General features: G+C 41.4%; 1 protein-coding gene across 2 annotated transcripts in view; it reads left to right on the top strand.

Annotated features, from left to right (window-relative positions):
- GPATCH1 (G-patch domain containing 1) overlaps positions 1-23859 on the top strand; it is a 42697-nt gene that overhangs the window by 15632 nt on the left and 3206 nt on the right. The window contains exons 9-19 of one of the 2 annotated variants that reach the window (XM_082437565.1): positions 1857-1936; positions 4525-4729; positions 6691-6987; positions 7963-8141; positions 8416-8543; positions 9541-9677; positions 10017-10183; positions 15720-15933; positions 19557-19664; positions 21639-21736; positions 23190-23338. In XM_082437565.1, coding sequence (XP_082293691.1) covers positions 1857-1936; positions 4525-4729; positions 6691-6987; positions 7963-8141; positions 8416-8543; positions 9541-9677; positions 10017-10183; positions 15720-15933; positions 19557-19664; positions 21639-21736; positions 23190-23338 — 1762 coding nt within the window. The remainder of the gene's footprint in view (positions 1-1856; positions 1937-4524; positions 4730-6690; positions 6988-7962; positions 8142-8415; positions 8544-9540; positions 9678-10016; positions 10184-15719; positions 15934-19556; positions 19665-21638; positions 21737-23189; positions 23339-23859) is intronic. The other variant, XM_082437566.1, reaches the window with a different exon arrangement.

Genomic DNA, 23859 nt, shown 5'->3' with positions numbered 1-23859 from the left:
TTATTTTCTTCCTTTTGCTCACCTATATTTTCAGATTTTTCTACTAAGACTATGTATTGTTTTTATAACTTAAAAGAAGATATATAATAAATTAATATTAATTAATATTATAGCTTATATTAACGTGTTAGTTATTACTTACACTAACTATAACAACATACTAACACACATACTATATTACTAATATTAATATAATGTATTAATTTATAATAATTATTAAGCTATAATAAATATACATATTTAAATCTGCCTTCTCAGCCAAATCTTTGGCTTTTCCTTTGTATAACACCTTTGCCCTGGCTGATTAATCCCAGCCCTTCCCCCATCAAGCCTGGGTTGGTGCCTCCCTCTGAGGTCCCCACCCTCTGCTCACGCCCTCTCTGCCACAGTTCCCGCTCCTACCCTTAGGGTCACAACATCTATAGTTTTGACCTTACGGTTTTTCACTGAGTCAATCTATACGTAGCCAGTCTCCATGGCTGATTTTTAAATTGTTCTTGTTTTTCTTCCATGATAAGTAGGGCTATAGTATTCTCATGGCTCTCTCTTTGTAGACATTTGTTTATTTCTTCATAAAGATGAAATTGCTGTTTGTTTTTTTTTTTAATTAATTAATTTATTTTTGGCTGCGCTGGGTCTTCGTTGCTGCGTGCAGGCTTTCTCTAGTTGCGGCAAGCAGGGGCTACTCTTCATTGCAGTGCGCGGGCTTCCCATTGCGGTGGCTTCTCTTGTTGCGGAGCACAGGCTCTAGGTGCGAGGGCTTCAGTAGTTGTGGCACACGGGTTTAGTTGCTCCGCGGCATGTGGGATCCTTCCAGACCAGGGAACGAACCCGTGTCCCCTGCATTGGCAGGCGGATTCTTAACCACTGTGCCACCAGGGAAGTCCCAAATTGCTGGGTTTTAAAAGAATACAAAATTCGAAGAATGTAATTTAATCCTGTATTGCCCTACAGAATTTTAGGGACTTCCAGAAGCTGGTCCAAAAGTTCTACATCAGTTGAAGTGCAAAGAATGAGATTGTGGGGAGGGTAGTTACAGGGCAGTGCTGCATCTTAAGCGGCTGAAAACCTCAGTGCCACCTGCCTCGCGGGCAGCCGTACCTGCTTCAGGGTTCAACACCCAGCTTGTGTAAGTGCTGGTGGTGATGTAGCATGGGCTTTTGGCAACAGAAAATGCAGTTCATGCATATGGATTTTCGACATAACCTCTATGTGCAGAAGAAAATCCTTGAGAATCAAAGGGGTTGTCTCCACGACCAATAGATCATCCCTGGCTGCAAGTTAGAGGGTGTTAGTCATATCCTGAATTAGTGATCTTTATCTCTCGTTAGAATTTCAGTTGAGAAAAAGACAAAAGCACCTTTTAATTGGTCCCACAGTTAGATTACAGGCTGACCTGGTTGTATTGCCTTTTGTGTCTTACTTGGATGGTTGCTAAAGAAATTGGGAGGTCATGTCCCCATGGTTCTTCACCTAGTTTTAGAAATGACTCTTTCAAAGTTATTTTTATTTTTATCCATACTTGTTCTCTTGATGGTTTTTCTTGAGATCTTTTACTCTACAGAGTATATTCTTTGGTGCCCCTTAGCATAGGACCTTACGTACTTTTTCTAAATAACGATGTTGAGGTGCCATTGTTACCTGGACAGCCTAATCAGCCCAGGGCGGTGTGGTCTGGGCTGCCAGTCACTGAGTCAACAGAGGTGTGAGGGCTTTACATGCCATTCTTTCCTCCCTTTTACTGATTGCAACTATGACATGTAGTGTTTATATTCTCGGAGATAAAAAACTGAGGTCTTTTGTCTTATTCTAATTTTCTCTGCCTCTGGAATTAATCAAATGACATCATTTTGTAGAATCAGAGAAAGAGCTTCGCTACGTTGGCAAAATTTTGAATGGATTCTCCTTGGCTTCTAAACCTTTATCTTCTAAGAAAGTAAGATTTTTCTTTTTCTTTTTTTTTTTTAAACTGATTTAGCACTTAAAATATTTGCTGCTGCGTAATCTGAGTTATTCTATTAACAATTGAAAGGGTAAATAAATTCTGCTAACAGAAAGCAACAGTCTGGTTACTAGTGGTTGTCCAGGGAAACATATTCTGCACTGGAAATGTCAGTCGGTAGCCACATCGTGTTCAAAACATCTAACTGCTAATCTTTTAAATCCCAACTTCAAGTGAGTGGTTATTTCCATTAAGGAAGAATTACATTAGAAGCTGGTGGGAGAATGGAATTGATCTAATCCTAGGGGCAATGTAACTTAAAGAAAATTTCAAAGAGCCGTAACAGCCCACGGTCCCAGCTCCTCCTGGGCGCCGTGGAGCACATTAGCTGCTGTGGGCAGGGCTCCCTGGGCTCCTTGCCTGCGCCGAGCGGAAGGGAGAGAAGCTGGGGACGTGTGGGTCGAGTCCTGGGGAGAACTCCTCATGCCTTTCCGGGTAGTTCTGTTTCTGTGAGCCTTTCTACAGCTTTGGCCACGTGGCTCTTTAACACCCAGCAGAGTCACGTGCTCACAGGTTAGCATGGGTGCTGGTAGCTCAGGAGGGGTGCCTGGCCCTTTGCCTCCTTGGCATCCTTGTTTTAAATTGTTCCACACTTTAATGGGCTTTTTGATTTTAACTCAGCGAACATTTGTTAAGTACCTCTGTGGCTTGGCCTGCGGTTCTCCGGAAGCAGGGAGGCCAGGAGCAGCACAGCCTGAGAAACCACATACGTTATTACAGCAGCTTTGATTTGTTTAGTCGTGATAGTTAATGTGCTGTAACAGAGAGCAGAATATGTTCAGAACAGTGTTGGGCACATAGTCAGCCGCTGTTATTTACCAGAAATGTCATATTATGTCAAAGGAGAATGTGAGTTTTTTACATGTATGAAAAGGGAGCATAAAAATGGTTAAGTACTCATTCAGCTTAGGACTCAAGGGTAAATAGGACTATTTAAATAAGTCTTGGCCCCCAGGTAGCTCCTGCTCATCGAGGGTGCCAGACAGACAAATGCACTGTCGTGGCAGAGTGTGTAAATGGAGATATGGGCCCTGGAGGTTCCTTGCTGGCATAGGGCTTTGGGTGTGAACGATTCAGAGCACGGCTGTGTTCACTGAGCCTTTCACAGAGAGGCAGGTTTTCTAATATGTAGCTAAAAACCCAGCCTTTGGATCCAGAGGCAAAACAGAGCAGTGATTTAGCAGAGGGATTGAAATACTTTGAATCCGATGGCGGGTATTAAGAAGAGTCATGTGTATACATCCCTCCTATCTGCCATGCTCCTGTGGTTTTTTTGTGTCATGGTAACACGAGAGTGTTTGCTGGCTGACTTGGGAGTTACGTTTTTCAGAGAAGGCGGTCAGGCTAAGATGATAAAAAAATGAGATTTCCTAACAATGATAATGGCACTCTTTCATGACTTTCATTGGACCAGGTGCTCACCCCAGGCTGCACTTTACAACCACCTGGGAAGCTTGGGAAACTCCGGCTGCAGCCGACTTTTCTGTGGGATGGGACACAGGCATCAGCATTGTTAAACCTCTCGAGTGAGTGCTGTGTGGGGCTGAGAACCACAGCCAGAGAGTGTTCAGTGCTTCACTGGTTACAGAGCTCAGAATTCCAGGTAGCTGAAAAATCTAGAAAACAGCTTAAATAGGACTGTCCATAACTATGTGTTTGTTAGACCAAGAGCAAGGGAGACCATTTAGAGCAATAATTTAAAAATATCTAATACTTTCTTTTAGCTTATCTGTTCTACCATCATTAATACCTGAATTTCCCAAACGTATTTCAATTTCACTTCAGTCAGCTTTTGAATGAAAAATACCTTGGACCAAAAAATAAGACCTGAAACTCCAATTTGGAACTGAAACATAACCAGAAAAAGAATTCTGAATTTATTTATTTAGAAAAAGTTTTTTTTAAACCTAATGTGATTTTAAAAAATTAATTAATTAAGTAGTTAATTAAGGCTGTGCCGGGTCTTAGTTGCGGCATGCAGCCTTCTTAGTTGCGGCATGCATGTGGGATCTAGTTCCCTGACCAGGGATCGAACCCGGGCCCCCTGCATTGGGAGCACGGAGTCTTACCCACTGGACCACCAGGGAAGTCCCAAGAATTCTGAGTTTAAAAGTAACTTATTTAAAGTTATTCTTTTTATTTAAGCTGTGAATCATACTTTTCTAAATTTTCTGATTCACAATGGGCCAGTTTTGCACGTGGGCCAGTAGTAGTAACTATAGTTATCGTTATTGTTCTCATATAAAACATGCCTGTTAGCATCTCTGAGTAGAGTGGTCAGGGGTGATATTTAAAATGTCTGGCCACGAGAACAGTGTGGTTCTGGTGACCCTCCAGATCCAGGACGGATGTTGGCGGGGCACCTGGGCAGGCTGTTCCCGGTGCTGCCTCCCCGCCAGGTGCTAGCCTGGGAAAGGGTGGGGTTAACCACGCTCACAGGTAATGAGTTTTCTTGGTTAAATGAAACATGATCACCTTGCAGCCTGTATGTTCTGAGTTTTGTTTTGTTTTGTTTTTGTAAGATTTATCCACCACCCGAATTGCCAAGAGACTATCGACCAGTGCATTATTTCAGACCTGTTGTGGCTGCAACCTCAGAGAACTCCCACTTACTTCAGGTATTATCAGAGTCAGCTGGAAAGCCAACACATGACCCAGGGACACATAGTAGGCACCAACTGAATGCCTCCAAGCGGGGAGAGTTGCTAGGAGAAACGCCTATTCAAGGTACGTGCCACAGAGAAGATTAAAATCATTACATTTATAATAATCTGAGTTATCCAAATCAAAATGGAAAGTCATTTTCCCACTGAAGTTTTTTACATAATTTTGTACTCCCAAACTGTGGGAATAAAGTTGTTTATTGTGAACGGCGTAGTTAACAGTGTACACATCCTTTACTTGTTGTTTTCCCACCATCAGTTGAGTTGTGTCATTAAAATTATAAACCCAGTCTTAAGTGCAGCAGTTTTCAGACTTTTGGTAATTGTCCGAAGAATGAAGCAAAGTCTAGGGCCATGTGTACCTTCACTTTTTCTGCACAGCCTGGGAACATATTGTTTTTTTTCTCAGGGGAAAAGGGTACTCTTGCTCTTTTCCTGAAAGCCTAAAAGGAATGAGTGTGTCTGAAAGGATGGATAGACGTGGAGAATCCCCCTGTAGGCTGGAACCGAGAGACCCACTATGAGAGGTGGACTTACTGTTTGGGAGCCTAACAGGTGCCTCAGCTACAACAGACCAAAAGAGAACTCTTGGTTGCCCGCTTCCTTCCCCAGAGTCGCTCTTTCTTCAGCTTTCCGCTTCCCAGTAAATGATACCACCAGTGACCCACTGCCTGGCCCAGAACATGGGAACCCTAATTCTTAGCTCATTTCTTTCCCTGCCTCCCCCTCCCTACCCAGTCCCTCAGCAAGTCCTCTCAGCTCTACCCTCAACATGCGAGGGGACCCCTTCCACTTCTCTTCATTTCCGCTGCTTCTACCCTGGTCTCGGCGCCCATATTCTCTCACCTGGATCATTGCAGCAGCCCTTCATCGGTCTCCTTAGTTCCCTTCCTTTTTCTCTGCAGCCTGTTCCCTTTAACAGCAGCCAAATGTATCACTCCCCACCTGCCCCCACTAAAACGCTCCAGTACTGCTCACACTAAGGAAGAGTCCAGACTGCCCGCAGGGCCCTGTGGACCCCACCCTGCCTACCTTTCAGGCCACAGCTTACACCACTTTCCCTGAACCCCCTGTGGTCCAGCCTCATGGTTCTCCCTCCTGCCCTCTGAACCTGCCGACCATGATGCTGCCTCGGGGCCTTCATATTTCCTCTGCCTCTCTTTTCTCTCACATTTTGGCTTTTTCTTTCTTTTTTTTTTTTTTTTTTGGCCGCGCTGTGTGGCCTGTGGGATCTTAGCTCCCCGACCAGGGATTGAATCTGGGCCCTCGGCAGTGAAAGCGCGGAGTCCTAACCACTGGACCACCAGGGAATTCCCGGCTCCTTCTTTTTACTTAGAACTTACCTCAGATATTATCTTTTTAGAGGACCTTTCCAGGCTTTCCCTGCCCACTGTTTAAGCTAGTTGTCTCTCCCTCTGCCCCCGTGACCAGCCCTCTCACATAGGTCACCCTGTTTTTTTCTCCCCACAGTCCTCTTGTGCTGGTCCTCTGGTGTTGATTCATGGTTTCTTTAACGTCTATCTCCCTCACTAGTGAGAGCAAGACCTCATCTGTGTTACTCTCCCAGCCCCAGGCCTGGCAGTGGGTGCTCAATGAGCATTTCTGACACGCGTGAGTGTTTGATGGGTAGCTGTGCTCTGAGCCAGGGCTTGTGCTGGGCAGGACCATGGAGATGGTGGTTGCCTCAGACTGGAGGTCCGGAGTCTGGGATGTCAGGTTCCTCATTCTAGGGCCACTTACTGGCGTTATAAACATCCAAGTACTAACCTCCACTTTTGCCAACTATAAAATAGGTGTGTCATTATTTTATTACTGTCTCGTTCACAGGGATAGTATGAATACAGATGAAACACTAAATGTAAAATACTCCAATTACATAAATTACATAATTACATAAATTTGTCATGCTGGGATCAAGACAACAATTACCTAAATTTGTGATATTGAAAATGTATGTAGAGAGATATGTGAGTATAGATGTCTTATGATACTTTTCATCTCTTGCTATTATTGTTTCTTTTTTAGGGGCACCTACTTCAGTGTTAGAATTTCTGTCCGAAAAAGATAAAGAGAGACTCAAAGAAATGAAGCAGGCAACTGACCTTAAAGCAGCTCAACTCAAGGCCAGGAGTCTGGCCCAGAATGCCTCTAGCAGCAGACCCCAGCCCTCCTCTCCAGACGTCGGACACTGCTCTTGGCACATGGCATTGAGTGGTGGCACAGCCCCCGTAAGAGCCAGCAACTTCAAACCTTTCGCAAAAGAGCCAGAAAAGCAGAAACGATATGAAGAGTTTTTAGTAAATGTGAAACGGGGTCAGAAAGGTGGGTGCTAGGCCTGGGCCTCCCACGTGTCGCCAGTGGTAGTGTTCTTGCTGTTCTGACCCTAGACCCAGATTCAGAATTGAGGTATCCTGCTCTGGCAGTGTTTTACTTTGCCCTGCTGTGAACACTGTAAAGATTTCAGGCCCTGGCTCTTGACTTGAGAAAGCAAGAACAATTAGTCTGTGTTTCTCTGTATCTCGGGTCCCAAAGATAGCAGTTTAAGTAGAGAGTGTGCCTTGGCAGTGGGTAATGCTAAATTACAGACCATTTACTGTTTGCAAATGCTTGACTTCTGTGTAAGGGTTGCATTTCCTGCCACGAGAACAAGGTCATTTCCCACTCTATCTTAAGATCCTAACCATCTAGCTCTAAATCATAGTCTAAAATTTAAGTTACCAAGATAGTTGGCTGTTGAACCCTTACATGGGGAAAAAGTCACTCTATGATCTATGAAGTAAATATGGCAAGATTGAGGCAAGAGATTGCTCTTATACGCAGTAGTCCTTGTGAGAGCTTGTCAGCAAATTAGAGGGGTTGGTTTTCAAAAGCAGATCTTTGTGTACTGTGCCTTAACTCCCCACTAAGATTCCACACTCCTAGTGTTTACATGTTAAATTAAAAAAAAAAAGTTAGAGAAAGGAGTGTTTTCTGCTCAAACTTAGGAATATAGTTGGGATGAATTTTCACTGTCTGGGACTGGTTATAAGTTCCTTGCTTTGAAAATTTAATCAAGCATTAATCCCCAAATGTTTTTCTCTGTTATATGCAGTAGACAGAATTCAATAAAAGCATCATTTTGAGGGAGGGAGCAATATTACCTGCCAAGTACCTCCCGCCATGCTCTTAAAAACCAGGATAATGATTATGTGTTTCCTCTGGTGAAAACTACAGGGATACAGTGGTGCCCACTAGATGTTCTCCTTTAAGTTCCCCATTTTTCCTAGGAGTGAAGCAGTTTCTTGTTCTCTACCGTAGATGCTCTGGAATGTTGCCTTGATCCCAGCATGACAGAGTGGGAGCGACGCCGTGAGCGGGATGAGTTTGCTCAGGCAGCCCTGCTGTATGTGTCTTCCCATTCGACCTTGTCCTCCCGGTTCACTCATGCCAAGATGGAAGACGATTCAGATCAGGTGGAAGTCCCTCGGGACCAAGAGGTCTGTCGCCATCATTCCCCACGTGGTGAATTTTAAAATTAAAACACTGTATAACCAAAAACGTTAAATCCCTCAGTGAAAAGATCAAAATACACATGGCACTGTAGAATAAGAAATGGCTTTATGCTTTTAGCTTTATGCTTTATGTACTTTAGCAGAAATGTAGCATAAGCTGTTTTGAAATTTTGGAAGATTGTTTGCAAACTTGTAAATGGAGAAGCAGACAGGTCAGTTGTGTGGCCACTTGATGAAACAGACGACTGTCTTTTCCCAGAATGACGTCAGTGACAAGCAGTCAGCTGTGAAGATGAAGCTGTTTGGGAAGCTTACCCGAGACACATTTGAGTGGCACCCTGACAAGCTTCTGTGTAAGAGGTTTAATGTCCCTGACCCATATCCAAGGTAAGTTGGATAAACCTGCCCTTACATCAGTACTTATTCCCCTGTTTTAAAGCTAACTCTCCACCTATATTCATTTAAATTTCCTTTTCCTAGATGAACTTACTTGTAAATGCTTGGAGCTGCAGACTTTGCAGATTTAACTTGTATTCATTTGTTACTAAAAAAAAAAAAGCAGACATCCAGGTAGCAAAGATAGGAAACTCAGATACACCAAGTTACAAAAACATAATGTCTGTCTAATTTGCCACCTTTTTAATCACACACAGAGAGTTTACATTTAAAATGAAACTTACGTTTTCTGATTCTCTATACAAGTTCAGTACCTTCTTATTTGATTGTGAACACCACAAGAAAGCATATACAGTTGAATCAGAGACTTTGTCAGAAAATTGAGGTATATTTTTGGCAGTGGAACTTTTCATTCATGGAAATCCATTGTCAAAGTTAAATTCTAGGGCTTCCCTGGTGGCACAGTGGTTAAGAATCTGCCTGCCAATGCAGGGGACATGGGTTCAAGCCCTGGTCTGGGAGGATCCCACATACCGCGGAGCAACTAAGCCTGTGCGCCACAACCACTGAGCCTGCGAGCCACAACTACTGAAGTCCATGTGCCTAGAGCCTGTGCTCCGCAACAAGAGAAGCCACGACAATGAGAAGCCCGCACACCACAATGAAGAGTAGCCCCCACTCACCGCAACTAGAGAAAGCCTGCGTGCAGCAATGAAGACCCAACGCAGCCAAAAATAAATAAATTAAAAAAAAAAAAAGTTAAATTCTAGCTCTTACTATAATAATAAAAGACTCATGGCTCCTAAAGTCAGATGTTCCAAATTCTAAAATTGCTTTGAGAAGCAAAAACATCTTAAGGGACCTTTTCAGCCAAGTAGAAGAGCTACTGGTGAAAAACATGAGATGGACAGCCTTATAGGAACTGGATTTTATCCTCACAAGTTGTTATTAAAATTATTTATATATATGTTTCCTTTTCAACCCCCAGTTCAACTTTAGTTGGCTTACCAAGAGTGAAACGTGACAAATACTCAGTCTTCAACTTTCTGACAGTCCCAGAGACAGCTTCCTCACCTGCAACTCAAGCATCAAGTGAAAAAGTTCCGCAGCACCAAGGTCCCGACAGTGAGTAGGCCTTCCCCAGGTCCATGGTCTCAACCCCTAGCCTGTCGGGAAGACAGAAGTAAAGGGTCATCTTGTCATAGGGGTACATGTAGTGTGAACTCTCCTTCCATTAAAAGAATCGTTCATGTGAATACATTAGCTCGTGCTGAAGTGGTCCAGATATACACTGTTTTGGGTTGGAGCTCTGCTTCAGCATCTGCCACATTCCCAGCACCTTGCACAGTGCCTGGACCAGACATAGTAGGCTCGCTGATGTTCTTGAATGAATTAAAGAACCATAATGCAGAGCTTGCCTTTTGCTTGCTAATTCTAATGTTAGGTCTATGTCCTACCTTTCAGAATCAAGAAAACCATCCAGATGGGATACATCTAAACAAGAAAAGAAAGAAGATTCCATTAGTGAATTTTTAAGTCTGGCTAGATCAAAAGTTGGTCCACCTAAACAAGAGTCCAGTCCATTAGTAAACAAAGAGGAAGAGCATACAATGGAATCAGTCTCAGATAAGGTATTTGGGGCTCTCAAGTTCTCTTTGCCAGGCTGACTGTGGCCTTTGCCTCTCCCTGTGGTGATGCTTTTTGTTATTCGATAGCAGTGGTCAGCAGACTCTTGCTGTGAAAGGCCAGATATTAAATATTTTAGGCTTTGTGTGCCATACAGTATCACAACTATTCACCTTTGCTGTTGAGTGTGAAAGAAACCACAGGCAATATGAAAAAAATTGAGTACATCTGTGTTCCAGTAAAACTTTATTTACAAAAACAGGCAGTGGGTTGGATTTGGCCCATGGGCAGTAGTTTACCAACATCTGCTGTACAATTCATCAGTTTCGGTCATAGCCTTAATCATTTGAGGAGAGGTTATAAACTTCTCTGCCTAGAATGGCTTTCACTTAGCATCAACCACTGAAACAAAATTCAGTGTATTGTATAGAAAATACGATTTTTCAAGTAACAAGTAATCCCTTTTGTGGAGAGTATAGAGAAAATATCCGTTGGATTTTTTAAAAAATTACTGCTTTAATAGTTGAGTTGAACTTAAGAAAAAGTTGGTTTTATTTCTAATAGCCTCATTAAAATTATTTTTTAAATTAACATACATTAAACTTGACTTAAAAAAGTGCAGTTCAATGAGTTGTTATACAAATGTAGACTCATGAAACCACTACCACAACCAGGATGCAGAATGATACCATCACCCCAAAAGACCCCCTCACGCTGTCCCTTCATAGTCATACCCTCCCCTCACCCCAAGCCCCGGTCCACCATTGATCTCTCCTCTGTCTCTGTAGTTTTGCTCCTTCCAGAACGTTATATGAATGGAATCAGACGATATACATATGTAGCCTTTTGAAACTGGCTTCTTTCACTCAGTGTCATACGTTTGAGATTCATCAGTACTGTGTGTGTATCAGTAGTTCCTTCCTTTTGATTGTTTAATGATATTTCACTGTATGGGTGCACCACAGCTTGGTCCATTCACTCTTTGAGGGCGTATGGTTGTTTCCAGCTTTTGGCTGTCATAAATAAAGCTGCTATGAATATTCATGTGCAAATTTGTATACGAACATAAGTTTACACTTCCCTAGGGTAGATACCTAACAGTGGGATTACTGGGTAAGAGCTAAATATGGATGTAACTTTATAAGAAACTATCAAACTTTATTCCCAAGTGCTTGCTTCATGTATTTTGAAACTCTCTTGTTAGGTGCATACACATTTAGGATAGTTATATTTTTTTTGATGAATTGACCCGTTCATCATTATGTAATATTACTCTTTATCCCTGATTATTTGCATAGTGTGTATTTCTCCATCTTTTCACTTTTAATCTATTAGATTATATTTAAAGTGGGTTTTTAATAAGCAACATGTCATTGTCATAGGTGCTTTATTTTTAAATACATTTTGATAATCTGTATGTTTTAATGTTTGTATGTTTTGACCATTTGTATTTAACGTAACTTGTTGATGTAATTTGGATTTTGGTCTGCAGTTTTATTGTTTGTTTTCTGTTCCCACTCTTTTTTGTTTCTCTCTTTCTCCTTTCCTACCTTCTTTTGTATCACTTTAATAATTTTTAGTTTTCCATTTGAATTTATCTATTATATATTTTTTTACTCTATTTTTGCAGTGATTGTTCTAGGGATTACAATATACATACTTAACCTTTTCACCATGTATTTAGGATTGGTATTTTACCACTTCAAGTGGAATAGACAATCCTTACCGTCCCTTTTCTCTCCCTGCTTTACGTTGTAGTCTTATATGTTACAGTGTATATATATATAATGAAAACCTCATCAGACAATATTTAAATTTTTGCTTTCAGTTGTTATACACATTTTAGAGAACTGCTGAGGAGATAATGGTCTATTTGATTTACTTGGATATTTATCATTTCTGTTCCTGAAGTTCCAGGTTTCCCTCTTTTAAAAAAATTTTTTTAAAATTCTTTTATTTTTTGGTTATGCTGCACAGCATGTGGGATCTTAGTTCCCCGATCAGGGATTGAACCCATGCCTCCTACAGTGGAAGTGTAGAGTCTTAACCGCTGGACCACCAGGGAAGTCGCAGGTTTCCATCTCTTATCATTTCCTTCTGTCTAAGGAACTTCCTGTAACATTTCTTTTCCAGCAGTTCCAACAACTAATTCCCTTAATTTTCTTTGATCTGAGAATATCCTGTATTCCATCTTCACTCCTAAAGGGTGTTTTGGCTGGATGTAGAATTCTGGGTCAACAGGTCTTTTCTTTTAGCTCTTTAAAAATGTTGTGCCGCTTCCGTCTGGCCTTGTGGTTCCTGATGAGAAACCTACGGTCGTTCACATTGTTGTTCCTGTCCTTGTAGTGATGTGACTTTTCCTCTGGCTGCTTTCAAGATTTTCACTTTGTCTTTGGTTTTTAGCTGTTTGGTAATGATATATCTGGGTGTGCATTTCTTTGAGATTATTTTGTTTGGGGTTTTCTGAATTTCTTGAATCATTAAGTTTGTCTTGGACCAAATTTGAGACATTTTCAGCCATTATTTTATTCAAATATGTTTTCTGCACCACACTCTCGCGCCTCTCCTGAGACTCTGATGACATAAATGTAATACTTTTTGAATTCGTCTTATAGGTCTTTGAGCCTCTGTTCTGTTTTTCACTCTCTTTTTTTTCCTCTCTGTTGTTTAAATCAGATAATTTCAATTGATCTGTCTTCAAGTTCACTGAGTCTTTCCTCTGTCATCTCCATTCTGCTATTGAGCCCATTCAGTGAATTTTTCATTTGGGTTATTGTATTTATATCTTTTATTTCTTTGCTGAGACCTTTTTTAATCTTTTCTTCATTTGTCTTTATTCTTGGAGCACAATAGCTGCTTTAAAGTCTGTCTCGTAATTCCAACATTTTTGTCGTTTTGGTTTTTGTCATTTGGGGTTGATTATCTTCTGCAAGTTGAAATTTTCCTGGTTGTTTGTATACCAAGTAAATTTGGCTTGTACTCTGGATACTTTGAATATTATGTAATGAGACCCTGGGTCTTGTTTAAATTCTAAGGAGAATGTTGACTTTTTGTTTTGTTGTTTTATTTTGCTTTAGCAGACAATCGACCTAATTAGGTTCAGGCTACAAGTTCCAACCCATCTTGGTTGAAATGTCCTTCCGTTTTCAAAGCCTTTATAGTACTCTTCAGATCTTTCCTGTATGTGCTCTTCCTGGTGGTTGGTCTGGGACCTGGCTGGTAGTTAATCCCATAGTTCTGTTATCAGAGGCTTTGATTTGCTCATGGAATCAGATCCATGAGCTCAGAGGTGAGTGAGAAGCTCATAAACCACTATATAGGATCACCCTCTTGAGCTCCTCCTCTTCGTGATCTTCCTGACATTTTCTATAATTTTTAAAATTTTGAAACAATCTTAAAAGTTTAAATACAGTACAGATAATTTTGTTTCCTGAACCACTTGGGTATAAGTTGCCAACCAGATGCCCTGTCACATCTGTGTTTCCTTTAAAGAAGGGCATTCTCTTATATAAGCACAGTACATCTATCGAAATCAGGAAGTTAACATTGATACATTACTACTGTCCAATCCTCAGACCCATTCAAGTTCCACTAGTTGTCCTAATAATGTCCTTTATAGCAAAAGAATTTAGCTCAGCATCACTTGTTGCATTTAGCTGTCATGTCTCTTTAGTCTCCTTCAGTCTGGAACAGTTCCTCAGTCTTCCCTTGACTTTCATGATCTTGATACTTTTCTTTCAAATTTATTTTTAAAATTTATTTTAAAAATGAAATTTAAATTTTTTAATTTAATTTTTTTTTTTTTTTGGCCAAGCCGTGCGGCATGTGGGATCTTAGTTCCCTGACCAGGGATCGAACCTGTGGCCCCGGCATTGGGAGCACGGAGTCGTGATCTTGATACTTTTGAAGATTACAGGCCAGAATTTTGTAGAATACCCCTCAATTTGGGCTCATCAGGCATTTCCTCAGGATTAGATTCTGGTTCTGCATTTTTGGCAGGAACACCTCAGAAGGGATGCCGCTGTGCTTTTGTAGTGTCCTGCCAAGTAGAACACGATGATGATTTTTCCCGTTACTGATGTTCACTTTGATTATTCGAGTAAGGTGGTGTCTGCCAGACTTCTCCACTGTGAAGTCAGTCTTTTCCCCTTTGTAGTTAAGTACTTTTATTTATTCATTTCTTATTAATTTGTACTTTATCTTTAATACACATCTAAGAGCTTTGAAATATATAAATACTCTGTCCTTCATCAAACTATTTATGTCACTGTGGACCCACGGTTTCCTATTTTATCCAGGGGGATAATTCAGTACTATCATTATTTATTTTAATGCTCCAATTGTGCTAGTTTGGTTAGTTGAAGCCCCTTCAAGTTGGCTTCTGTGTCCTGTTGAAATGTCCCTTTTACGCTCTGAGCATGTCCTCACTTTCTGGGCACAGTAAGATGTTCTGGCCTCATCTTTTTATTTCTCAGCCCCAGCTCTAGAATCAGTCCTTACTCCAAGGTGTCCTGGTTATTTTTAGTGGGCAATGGTATGCTTTTCTTCCTTAATTTTTTTCTATGAAAAGGGTTTACTTTAAAATCATAAATTCCACTATCTTGTATCGGTTTTCCTCACGTGCGTATTTGTAACTCTGCTTCAGAAATTGGAGGCGGTGTGGGACTGGGGAGGGACCCCAGGCCAAGAGCAAGGAGAGCTGGTGGTAGAGTCCAGACCCACCCTGGGCACGTAGCATGCGTGCGTCGTTGACAGAGGCTCTTGTCACCCCTGACCCACGTTCTTCAGTGGTAAAATGGAAGGACTGGAGTGGGTTCTGATCTAGGCCAGTCCTGGGCTCTCTCGTCACTGCTGTTCACACTTAGCACGTTAGATCACCCCATGTCTGTCTGGTGATTAGCTGTTAGGATGTGGGAGCCATGTCTTCTTCATACCTTTGCTCCTTGTTTATAGAATGGAGTGTATACAAAGTCACTGCCTCTTTATTGGCGAACCTGACTCTCCACACCTGGGCTGCTTTTCGGAAGGGTGACGTGCAATTGCAGAGGGGAGCTCCAGGACCATTTTGTTGGCTTGTTCTCGGTGCCCTCCCCATTGCGTGGAGGCCCCCAGTTTTCTCTTCAGAACTTTTATACGAGTACACTCTCTTCACTGCCTTTCATGTGGGACCTCTGAAGGCTCGGATAGACTTTTGAAAACAGGACAGAGGCACTGTGCTAGTCCCTACTGCCTTTTTCTGGGTCCTTTGCAGTTCTGATTAATGACCTATTTCCGTGTGTAGCTTCAGCTGCTTCTACCAGTCAGCACAATCTACAGGTGTTGAGTCAGAAGCACCACAAAGATGATGCCATGTGAGTGATCATTGTTTAGTTAGGCAGTGCGTGGGTGTGGAGACCCACGTAAATGAGCACAAACATAAGTATGTGTGCATATGTATGCATGCGTGCGTGTGTGTGTGTGCACGGGTGCCATGTTCTAGAACACATGGCTCCTTTCACCCTTGGTTCTTCATTTCTGACTGTTATTTCACTGTTAAAACAGGTAAACAAAGGTGTGGATTCACAGACTGAAGGAGAGGGTAGCCGCCCATCCATGGACTTATTCAAAGCCATCTTTGCCAGCTCCTCAGATGAAAAGTCTTCATCCTCTGAGGATGAGCAGGGCGACAGTGAGGATGATCAGGAGGGTACCCGGGAAGCCGACGTCAAAGGTTCCCAAGAGACTGACTTGGTGGAGACGTCATCTGTGGCACAAGGTATGTCAAATACTTTAGACTTTGGGATCTAAAAAAGAAAACAATGATGTTTCTAGAGAAGCTGCTTTCTTCATTTAGTGTGTAATTTGGAACCAGGATAATTAGCAATTGATGATTTTTTGATGATGTTTTAATCTTCTGTATTTTTTAAGTTAAAAAAAGTTTTATTTAATTATAGTTAATTTACAATATTATATTAGTTTCAGGTGTACAACATAGTGATTCAAAAGTTTTGTAGATTGTACTCCATTTAAAGTTGTTATAAAATATTGGCTATATTCCCTGCGCTGTACGATATATCTTTGTGTCTTATATATTTTATACATAATAGTTTGTATCACTTAATCCCCTACCCCTCTTTTACCCCTCCCGCCTTCTCTCTCCCCACTGGTAACCACTAGTATGTTTTCTATGTCTGTGAGTCTGTTTCTGTTTAGTTATATTCATTCAGTTGTTTTATTTTTTAGATTCCACATGTAAGTGATTACATACAGTATTTGCCTTTCTTTGTCTGAGTTATTTCACTTAGCATAATACCCTCCCAGGTCCATCCATGTTGTTGCAAATGGCAAAATTTCATTCTTTCTTATGGCTGAGTAGGATTCCATCGTGTATATACACCATATCTTCTTCATCCATTCGTCGTCTGTTGATGGACACTTAAGTAGCTTCCATATCTTGGCTATTGTAAATAATGCTGCTGTGAACATTAGGGTGCATGTATCTTTTCAAATTAGAGTTTTCGTTTTTTTTCTGGAAATATACCCAGGAGTGGAATTGCTGGATCACATGATAGTTCTATTTTTAGTTTTTTGAGGAACCTCTATACTATTTTCCACAGTGGCTGCACCAATCTACATTCCCACCAACAATGTACAAGGGTTCTCTTTTCCCTACATCCTCACCAACATTTGTTATTTGTGGTCTGTTTGATGGTAGCCATTCTGACAAGTGTGAGGTGATATCAAAACCAGGATGATGGAAAAAAAAAAAACACAACAAGATTTATACAGTAGTTGTCTTTTCATTATGTTGATGGTTTCCTTTGCTATGCAAAAGCTTTTTAGTTTAATTAGGTCTTATTTGTTTTTCGGTTTTTAAAAAATATTTATTTAGTTATATATTTATTTATTTGGTTGCACCGGCTCTTAGTTGCGGCAGGCAGGCTCCTTTGTTGCGGCTCCCTGGCTCTGTAGTTGCAGCATGTGGGCTCCTTAGTTGTGGCATGCGGACTTTTAGTTGCGGCATGCATGCGGGATCTAGTTCCCCAACCAGATACCAAACCCGGGCCCCCTGCATTGGGAGTGCAGAGTCTTACCCACTGGACCTCCAGGAAGGTCCCTTATTTATTTATTACTTTTGCTTTTGTTTCCTTGCCTTAGTAGACGGATCCAAACAAATATTTCTATGATTTATAATCTTTTGTATCTTTAAATGGGATGGAGCAGAGTTCTTTTTTTTTTTTTCTCTATCTGCTATGAATCTCTGGTATATTTTTAGGATGTAAAGATGTGTTTGATAATATTGATTTTCCTCCTTATCCTAGTTGAGAAGAATTAAAAAATAGTAAAATTTTCATTTAAAAAATAGCTTCTTTCTTTTTTTAACCTGGTTGCTGATGAGGTGCCAGGATTAGTGGAAGACATTTGGTCATGACATATACAGGGTTTCTTCCTGCTTTTCCTCTCTGTAGGGCAGATTGTATGCTCTGGAACAGCCATCAGATGGGCATTGCCTGGCACATAAGTAGCACTTGGTAGACGGTGTCTGTTCTCGTTACAGTGAGTCTAACACTTGGTTAGTAGCCTGTCCTACTTGTTCTGTTTACCCCAGCCAGGAGTTTGGGCATAGGAAAGGAGGCTGTCTGGTGCTTGCAAGGGTGGGAGACTTTTCAGATGTTTGGGTGGGTGGACAGAATTTCCCGTCTCAGTTTTAGATTGTTCTGCCTGCCCCTTTCAGTCTGTGGTGGACTTGGGTTTAATTTCTGAGGGCCTTTAACCAAAAAGTTACATAGAGATATAAAATATTGTTTGTTCTTAGGTGATTGCAAATGTCAGCCTATTTCTTTCTTTGTGAGAAAAAAACAACTTATTTTTTTATTACAGAGTCATATATTACTTGAAAAGTTTAAAAATATAGAAATATAGGGACTTCTCTGGTGGTCCAGTGGTTAAGAATCCGCCTTCTAATGCAGGGAATGCGGGTTCGATCCCTGGTTGGGGAACTAAGATCCCACGTGCCACGGGGCAACTAAGCCCGTACGCTTCAACTACTGAGCCTGCATGTCACAACTAGAGAGCCCAAGTGGTGCAGCTACTGAGCCTGTGCGCTCTGGAGCCCGTGCCACAACTAGAGAGAAGCCCACACGCCAAAATGGAAGATCCCACACGCCACAACTGAGACCTGACGCAGCCAAAAAAAAAAGAAAAGAAATGTAGAAAGCTTAAGTCTCTGGGAATTCCCCCTTCCCCAGAGATAACCCCCATTAATGCTTTGATGCATATTTTTTTGGACTTTCCCCATCTTTCTCTCTTCTCTCTGAAAAATCTAATCATCTCTTTTTAAAAAACGAGGTTATTGATGTGAACACAATAATTTGTTTGTTTATATTCAATTTTTCTCCTCTTTGATGATTTATTTTGAGTGAAATGAAGCCTTCTGAACTGGGACATAGTCTTACATCCTGTTTTTTTTTCCTTAATTAATTAATTTATTTTTGGCTGCGTTGCGTCTTCGTTGCTGCATGCGGGCTTTCTCTAGTTGCGGCGAGCGGGGGCTACTCTTGGTTGCAGTGTGCGGGCTTCTCATTGTGGTGGCTTGTCTTGTTGTGGAGCACGGGTTCTAGGCGCACGGGCTTCAGTAGTTATGGTGCGTGGGCTCAGGAGTTGTGGCTCACAGGCTCTAGAGCACAGGCTCAGTAGTTGTGACGCACAGGCTTAGTTGCTCCGTGGCATGCGGGATCTTCCCAGACCAGGGCTCGAACCCGTGTCCCCTGCATTGACAGGCGGATTCTTAACCACTGCACCACCAGGGAAGCCGTACATCCTGTTTGTTTGTAAGTCTTTATTCTCCTGAGATGGCCCTTCCTCGAGGTTGTGTTTCTACCTTTTATTTTTATTTATTTGTTTATTTCAGTTTTTGCGATATTGTATTTAGTCATCTTGGCTGGCTTAATCACATTGTTGTTTTTGTTTTTATTTTTTGGCCGTGCCACGCGGCATGTGGGATCTTAGTTCCCTGACCAGGGATCGAACCCACGCCCCCTGCATTGGAAGCGCGGGGTCATAACCACTGGACTGCCAGGGAAGTCCCGATGGTGTTTCAACCTTTTAGGTCTCAGGTGATGTGGAGTGTGTGCCACAAGTACCCTCGCCACCCCTGCGGTACAGCCCCCGGGGCACCTTGCAGGTGCCCTTGTGTGGCCGACATCCCAGCTCAAATGTCCAGGAGGTCAGAGGTTGGGCCCGTGTGTTCACTGCTGTGTCCTCAGCACCTGGTGTGAGCTAGTTATGTGGGGTGCTGACGAAAAGCACATGCTATCTGGTAAAAACAGACATTAATTGAAGACTCAAGCACATTAATATTTGGCATGTATCTAAAATTAATATCCTGGTGTTTTTCAGCTAGTGAGCCAGCACCCCAGGAGCCCGCACCCTTCTTCCCGATTCAGAAGATACAGATAGATGAAAGAGAGGAGTTCGGCCCGCAGCTGCCTCCCGTCTTCTGCGCCAGTGAGTCGAGAGCTCCTTATGTCATCTGTTTGCATTGGGGCCAGAGTCTCTCCTAAGATAGGACAACTCTAACCACATTGTTCTCTCTGCCAGCGTAATCCAGTATGAGGCTGACCAAATATATATGTTTGTTTCTAGTTTATCCGTTCTCAGCCACGTTTGGAAAATCAGTGCTTCCACCTCGTGCCTAAATGATAGCTGTTGCTTTTCAGCCTTAGAGTCCTTTAATTTTTTTTTTTTAACTTTTTAACAGATAGGGCCCTAAGTATCTCAAATTTTGTCACATATAGAGATAAAAAAGTAAAAATCTAGGGCACAAAGATGGGATAGGAATTGTAGGGAGAAGGATATTCTGAGACTTCTTTATACTTTGGCTAATGTAGCAAATAAAATAAAACTAATCCTTTCAGAAGGAAGTACAGCTCCTCCTCCTCCCCCAGTATCTGTTACCAACTTCTGTTCAGTGCCAGCTTAAACTGACATCTCATGTTAAAATGTTTAGACTGGTTGGCATCTCTTTGAATGCTGAGTTAACAAACATCTGATAATAGGGCCCAGATTTAGAAATGACACAAAATTCTATTATCTACTTTATAGTTTCCTGTAGTGCCCACATATGCATGTTGGCTTGGTTAATTAACCCAGCCTTCAAAGAGATGAAAGCAGAGAGGAGTCAAATATGTGAAGTTTTGAAAAATTATGGTGAATGTATTTCTCATTTGTGTAATTATTCAGATCTTTAGTTTAAAATAAGTGTCGGCACTTGAAAGCTAAGTTACTTATGCGCATTTCCCAGACAGTTCTTGATATCCTTGTAATAGTTGATAACTTAATTTGGTCTATGGGCTATTTTCCAAAAACTAGCATCAAAAAAAAAAGTTTGGGGAGGTCAACTTGGGAAATATTTGACCAAACTGTAGGACTAGAAAATTGCAGGCATCGGTTAACTGGGTTTGGGAAATAAACCATCCTCCTGAAATACCTTGGAATTTTTCTTTAGGTAGAAAAAAGTTGATTTAATGACTTACACTGTTTCTGCTATAGATAATTTTCTGCTGGTTTGATGACCTGGAAGTTAATGACCTATGAAAATGTTTTGGTTAGAATTTGGAGGTGGAGAAGTGGAGCGCATGCAACTTGTTTAGACTTTTTTTTTTTTTTTTGAATTTTATTTAATTTATTTTTTTATACAGCAGGTTCTTATTAGTTATCCATTTTATACATATTAGTGTATACATGTCAATCCCAGTCTCCCAATTCATCCCACCACCACCACCACCCCGGCCACTTTCCCCCCTTGGTGTCCGTACGTTTGTTCTCTACATCTGTGTCTCTATTTCTGCCATGTTTAGTCATTTTTAATGATCATGTACATTATGTTGTTTTGGTGCTAATTTTTTAGTGTTTCTGCTTATAAGACAAACTCACATGAAATGTGCTTTTGTAAAGGGTGGACGGTGTCAGAGGGGTGGACAATTATGTGCCAGATTCTGGGCTATGGGATTCATGTGCATGGTCCCATCTAATCCTCTCTGTGTCCCCAAAAGGATAGGGATTCTTATTTTCCCCATTTTTCAGACAGGAAAACAGACTTGGAGAGGTTTAGCAACATGCCAAAGATCACAGACCTGCTGACAGAGCTAGATTCAGACTCTGGTCTATCTCTGAGTTTACCTGAGGATGTTAAATGACAGAAGGCTTGTAGGCATTCTGGTCTGACTTTATCTTCATCTGGCAGATAAGACTGTGGCCAGACACCAGTTGGATCACTCTGGTCTTAGGTTGAGGTTTCTGGCAGTTTCTAAATATAGATCTACAACGTGATATGCTAATCTGCTTGTTTATCAGTGAGGCAGGGCAGGAGTTCTGCCTTAATGGTAAACATTCCGTCTATGTCAGATTCCTAACTCAGTAATTTAGCCTTCTTTTCCCCTATAGTCTCCAAGTAATGTCTTTATTCCATTCGTGTTTCAGATGCTCGTCAGAAACTTGAGGCACCTCTCAAAGAGAAACATAAAAAGAACAAAGAAAAACACAAGACCAAGAAAGAGCACAGACGGAAGAAAGAGAAGGTGACTTCTGGGTGTACCAGGATCAGTGTGTGGGGTCAGACGCCCCTGCTTCTGTCGTCTAGACCAGCTTCCAGGGGTGACCCATGAAGCCAGTCAGGAAGAGATGGAGGCCACAGGTCTCTCTACACCTTGACAGAAATGTTGATAGTCAATGGAAACCCTCGATTTTCAGAAAAACTTTGTTTTTTTGTTTTGTTTTGGCCAAACCGCACGTCATGCGGGATCTTCCCTGACCAGAGATCGAACATGTGCCCCCTGCCGTGAAGCACAGAGTCTAACCACTGGACCGCCAAGGAAGTCCTGTTTTTCTTTTAGACAGAATATTTTAATTTATTCAGTTGTATTTAAAATTTTTTTTCTTATTCATGAACATTAAAAAGTAGGAAAAAAGGACATTTAAATATCTTAGAGTTGAGAATTCCCTGGCGGTCCAGTGGTTAGGACTCAGGGCTTTCACTGTGGGGGCCAGATTCAATCCCTGGTCGGGGAACTAAGATCCCGCAAGTTGCTCAGCCAAAAAAATAAATTAAATAAATAAATAAATAAATATCTTAGAGTAATGGTTGAGTATTAAATAACAGAATAATTACTGTGTTTAATAAAACAATTGTTTTTAATAAAATAATTATTTAGATAATGAATAAAAGCATTTGATATTGATTATCATTCAATATTAAAGGAAGGTATTAGTTTGAACATTTCTCAACTACTTTGTCATCATTACAAATAGAGATATGGGTCTGTAGCTTGCCATTTGAAGTGATGGACACTTAAAGAACACTGTTGACACCGCTGTCTCAACATCCGTGTCTTCTTTTGAGTTATGGCACAGGCTTTTAATTCAGTTAATGTTAGTGCTGGGTACCCACAGTGATCTGGGTAGTAGTAGAATTGATTAGAAACAGTTCCTCTTTTGGCTACCAGAAAAAAGGATTCTTGAGCATGGAAGGTAAGAGAAGTTCCCCTGGAGTGAAAGGAAAGAAACTGGTGCTGACAGATTTGAAAACCAAACTCACGTGTTTCTCACCGGCACAATATGTGCTGTTCTCTGACCTTCTACCAGTTTCTTCTTTGTGCTTTTCCAGGGAGCTTGCCACCCTGATATGTGGTTTGTCACATATGGCTAACAAAATGGAGCAGGCAGGTTCATGGGAGGGGACAGGGTCACCTTGGATGAGATGGGGGCTGAGTGTCATGATGGGGTCCTGCCTGTGCCTGCTTGGTTCTGCTGTGTCTGTCGCCAGAAGATCAATTCTGTGAGCATATGCACGGTGGAGAGTGTGCCCAGTTGTGTGTCCTGGTCTGTCCCACACTAGGCTAAAGCTCCCCCAAGTGAAGTTTTTTGTTTTTGAATGACTCCAGCAACCAAATGCCTCATTAGCCTGTCACTGTGAGGAATTAGGAAGGGAAACGCCCATTTGTTCTCCTTGATTTGTTTATTTATTTATTTCAGAAAAAGAAACACCGGAAGCACAAACACAAAGGCAAGCAAAAGAATAAAAAGTCAGAGAAAAGTAGTAGTTCCGAGAGTACGGACAGCAGTGACAGCCAGAGCGATGAAGAAGGGGCCGCAGACCTTTCACCCCAGGAGCTGCTGAGACGGTAGGCGACAGGAGACAGTAGGCTTTCAGAAACCCTCAGAGGCTCGTTGAAACCTTGCCGTGTTTGCTTAGAGGGAAATGTCAGAAATGATAAATTTGTGCATTAACTCGGCTTTTTAAAAAGTGAACTTTTAATTGCATAAGTAATATGTAAATATATTATCATTGTGAAAATTCAGATCTTACAGATAAGGCTTGAAGTGGCCCGTGACCAATTCCCCAAATCTCTCTTCTCTCCTCAGTAACCTCTGTCATCTGTTGCTTTGTAACTCTGAAGACTTTTTTGCGCAGCCACACACACACACACACACACACACACACACAGAGGTACACGTGCATTTTGTTGCACATTTTTAATATAAATAATATAACTTTATGTAGCATAAATCTAGAGGGAATGAACATTTAGAAGGAATAAATATCACCAAATTGTTTCCACAAGTGGCTCTATCCATTTAAATTATGAAAGCACGTTGTTATTACATCAGTTACAAACAGCGCAGAGATGTTTGCCAGCCTGGT

Source organism: Balaenoptera physalus, assembly GCF_965194825.1.
Source record: "Balaenoptera physalus genome assembly, chromosome: 19".
Classification (NCBI taxonomy): domain Eukaryota; kingdom Metazoa; phylum Chordata; class Mammalia; order Artiodactyla; family Balaenopteridae; genus Balaenoptera; species Balaenoptera physalus.
This window is presented reverse-complemented; position numbering and strand designations above follow the sequence as displayed.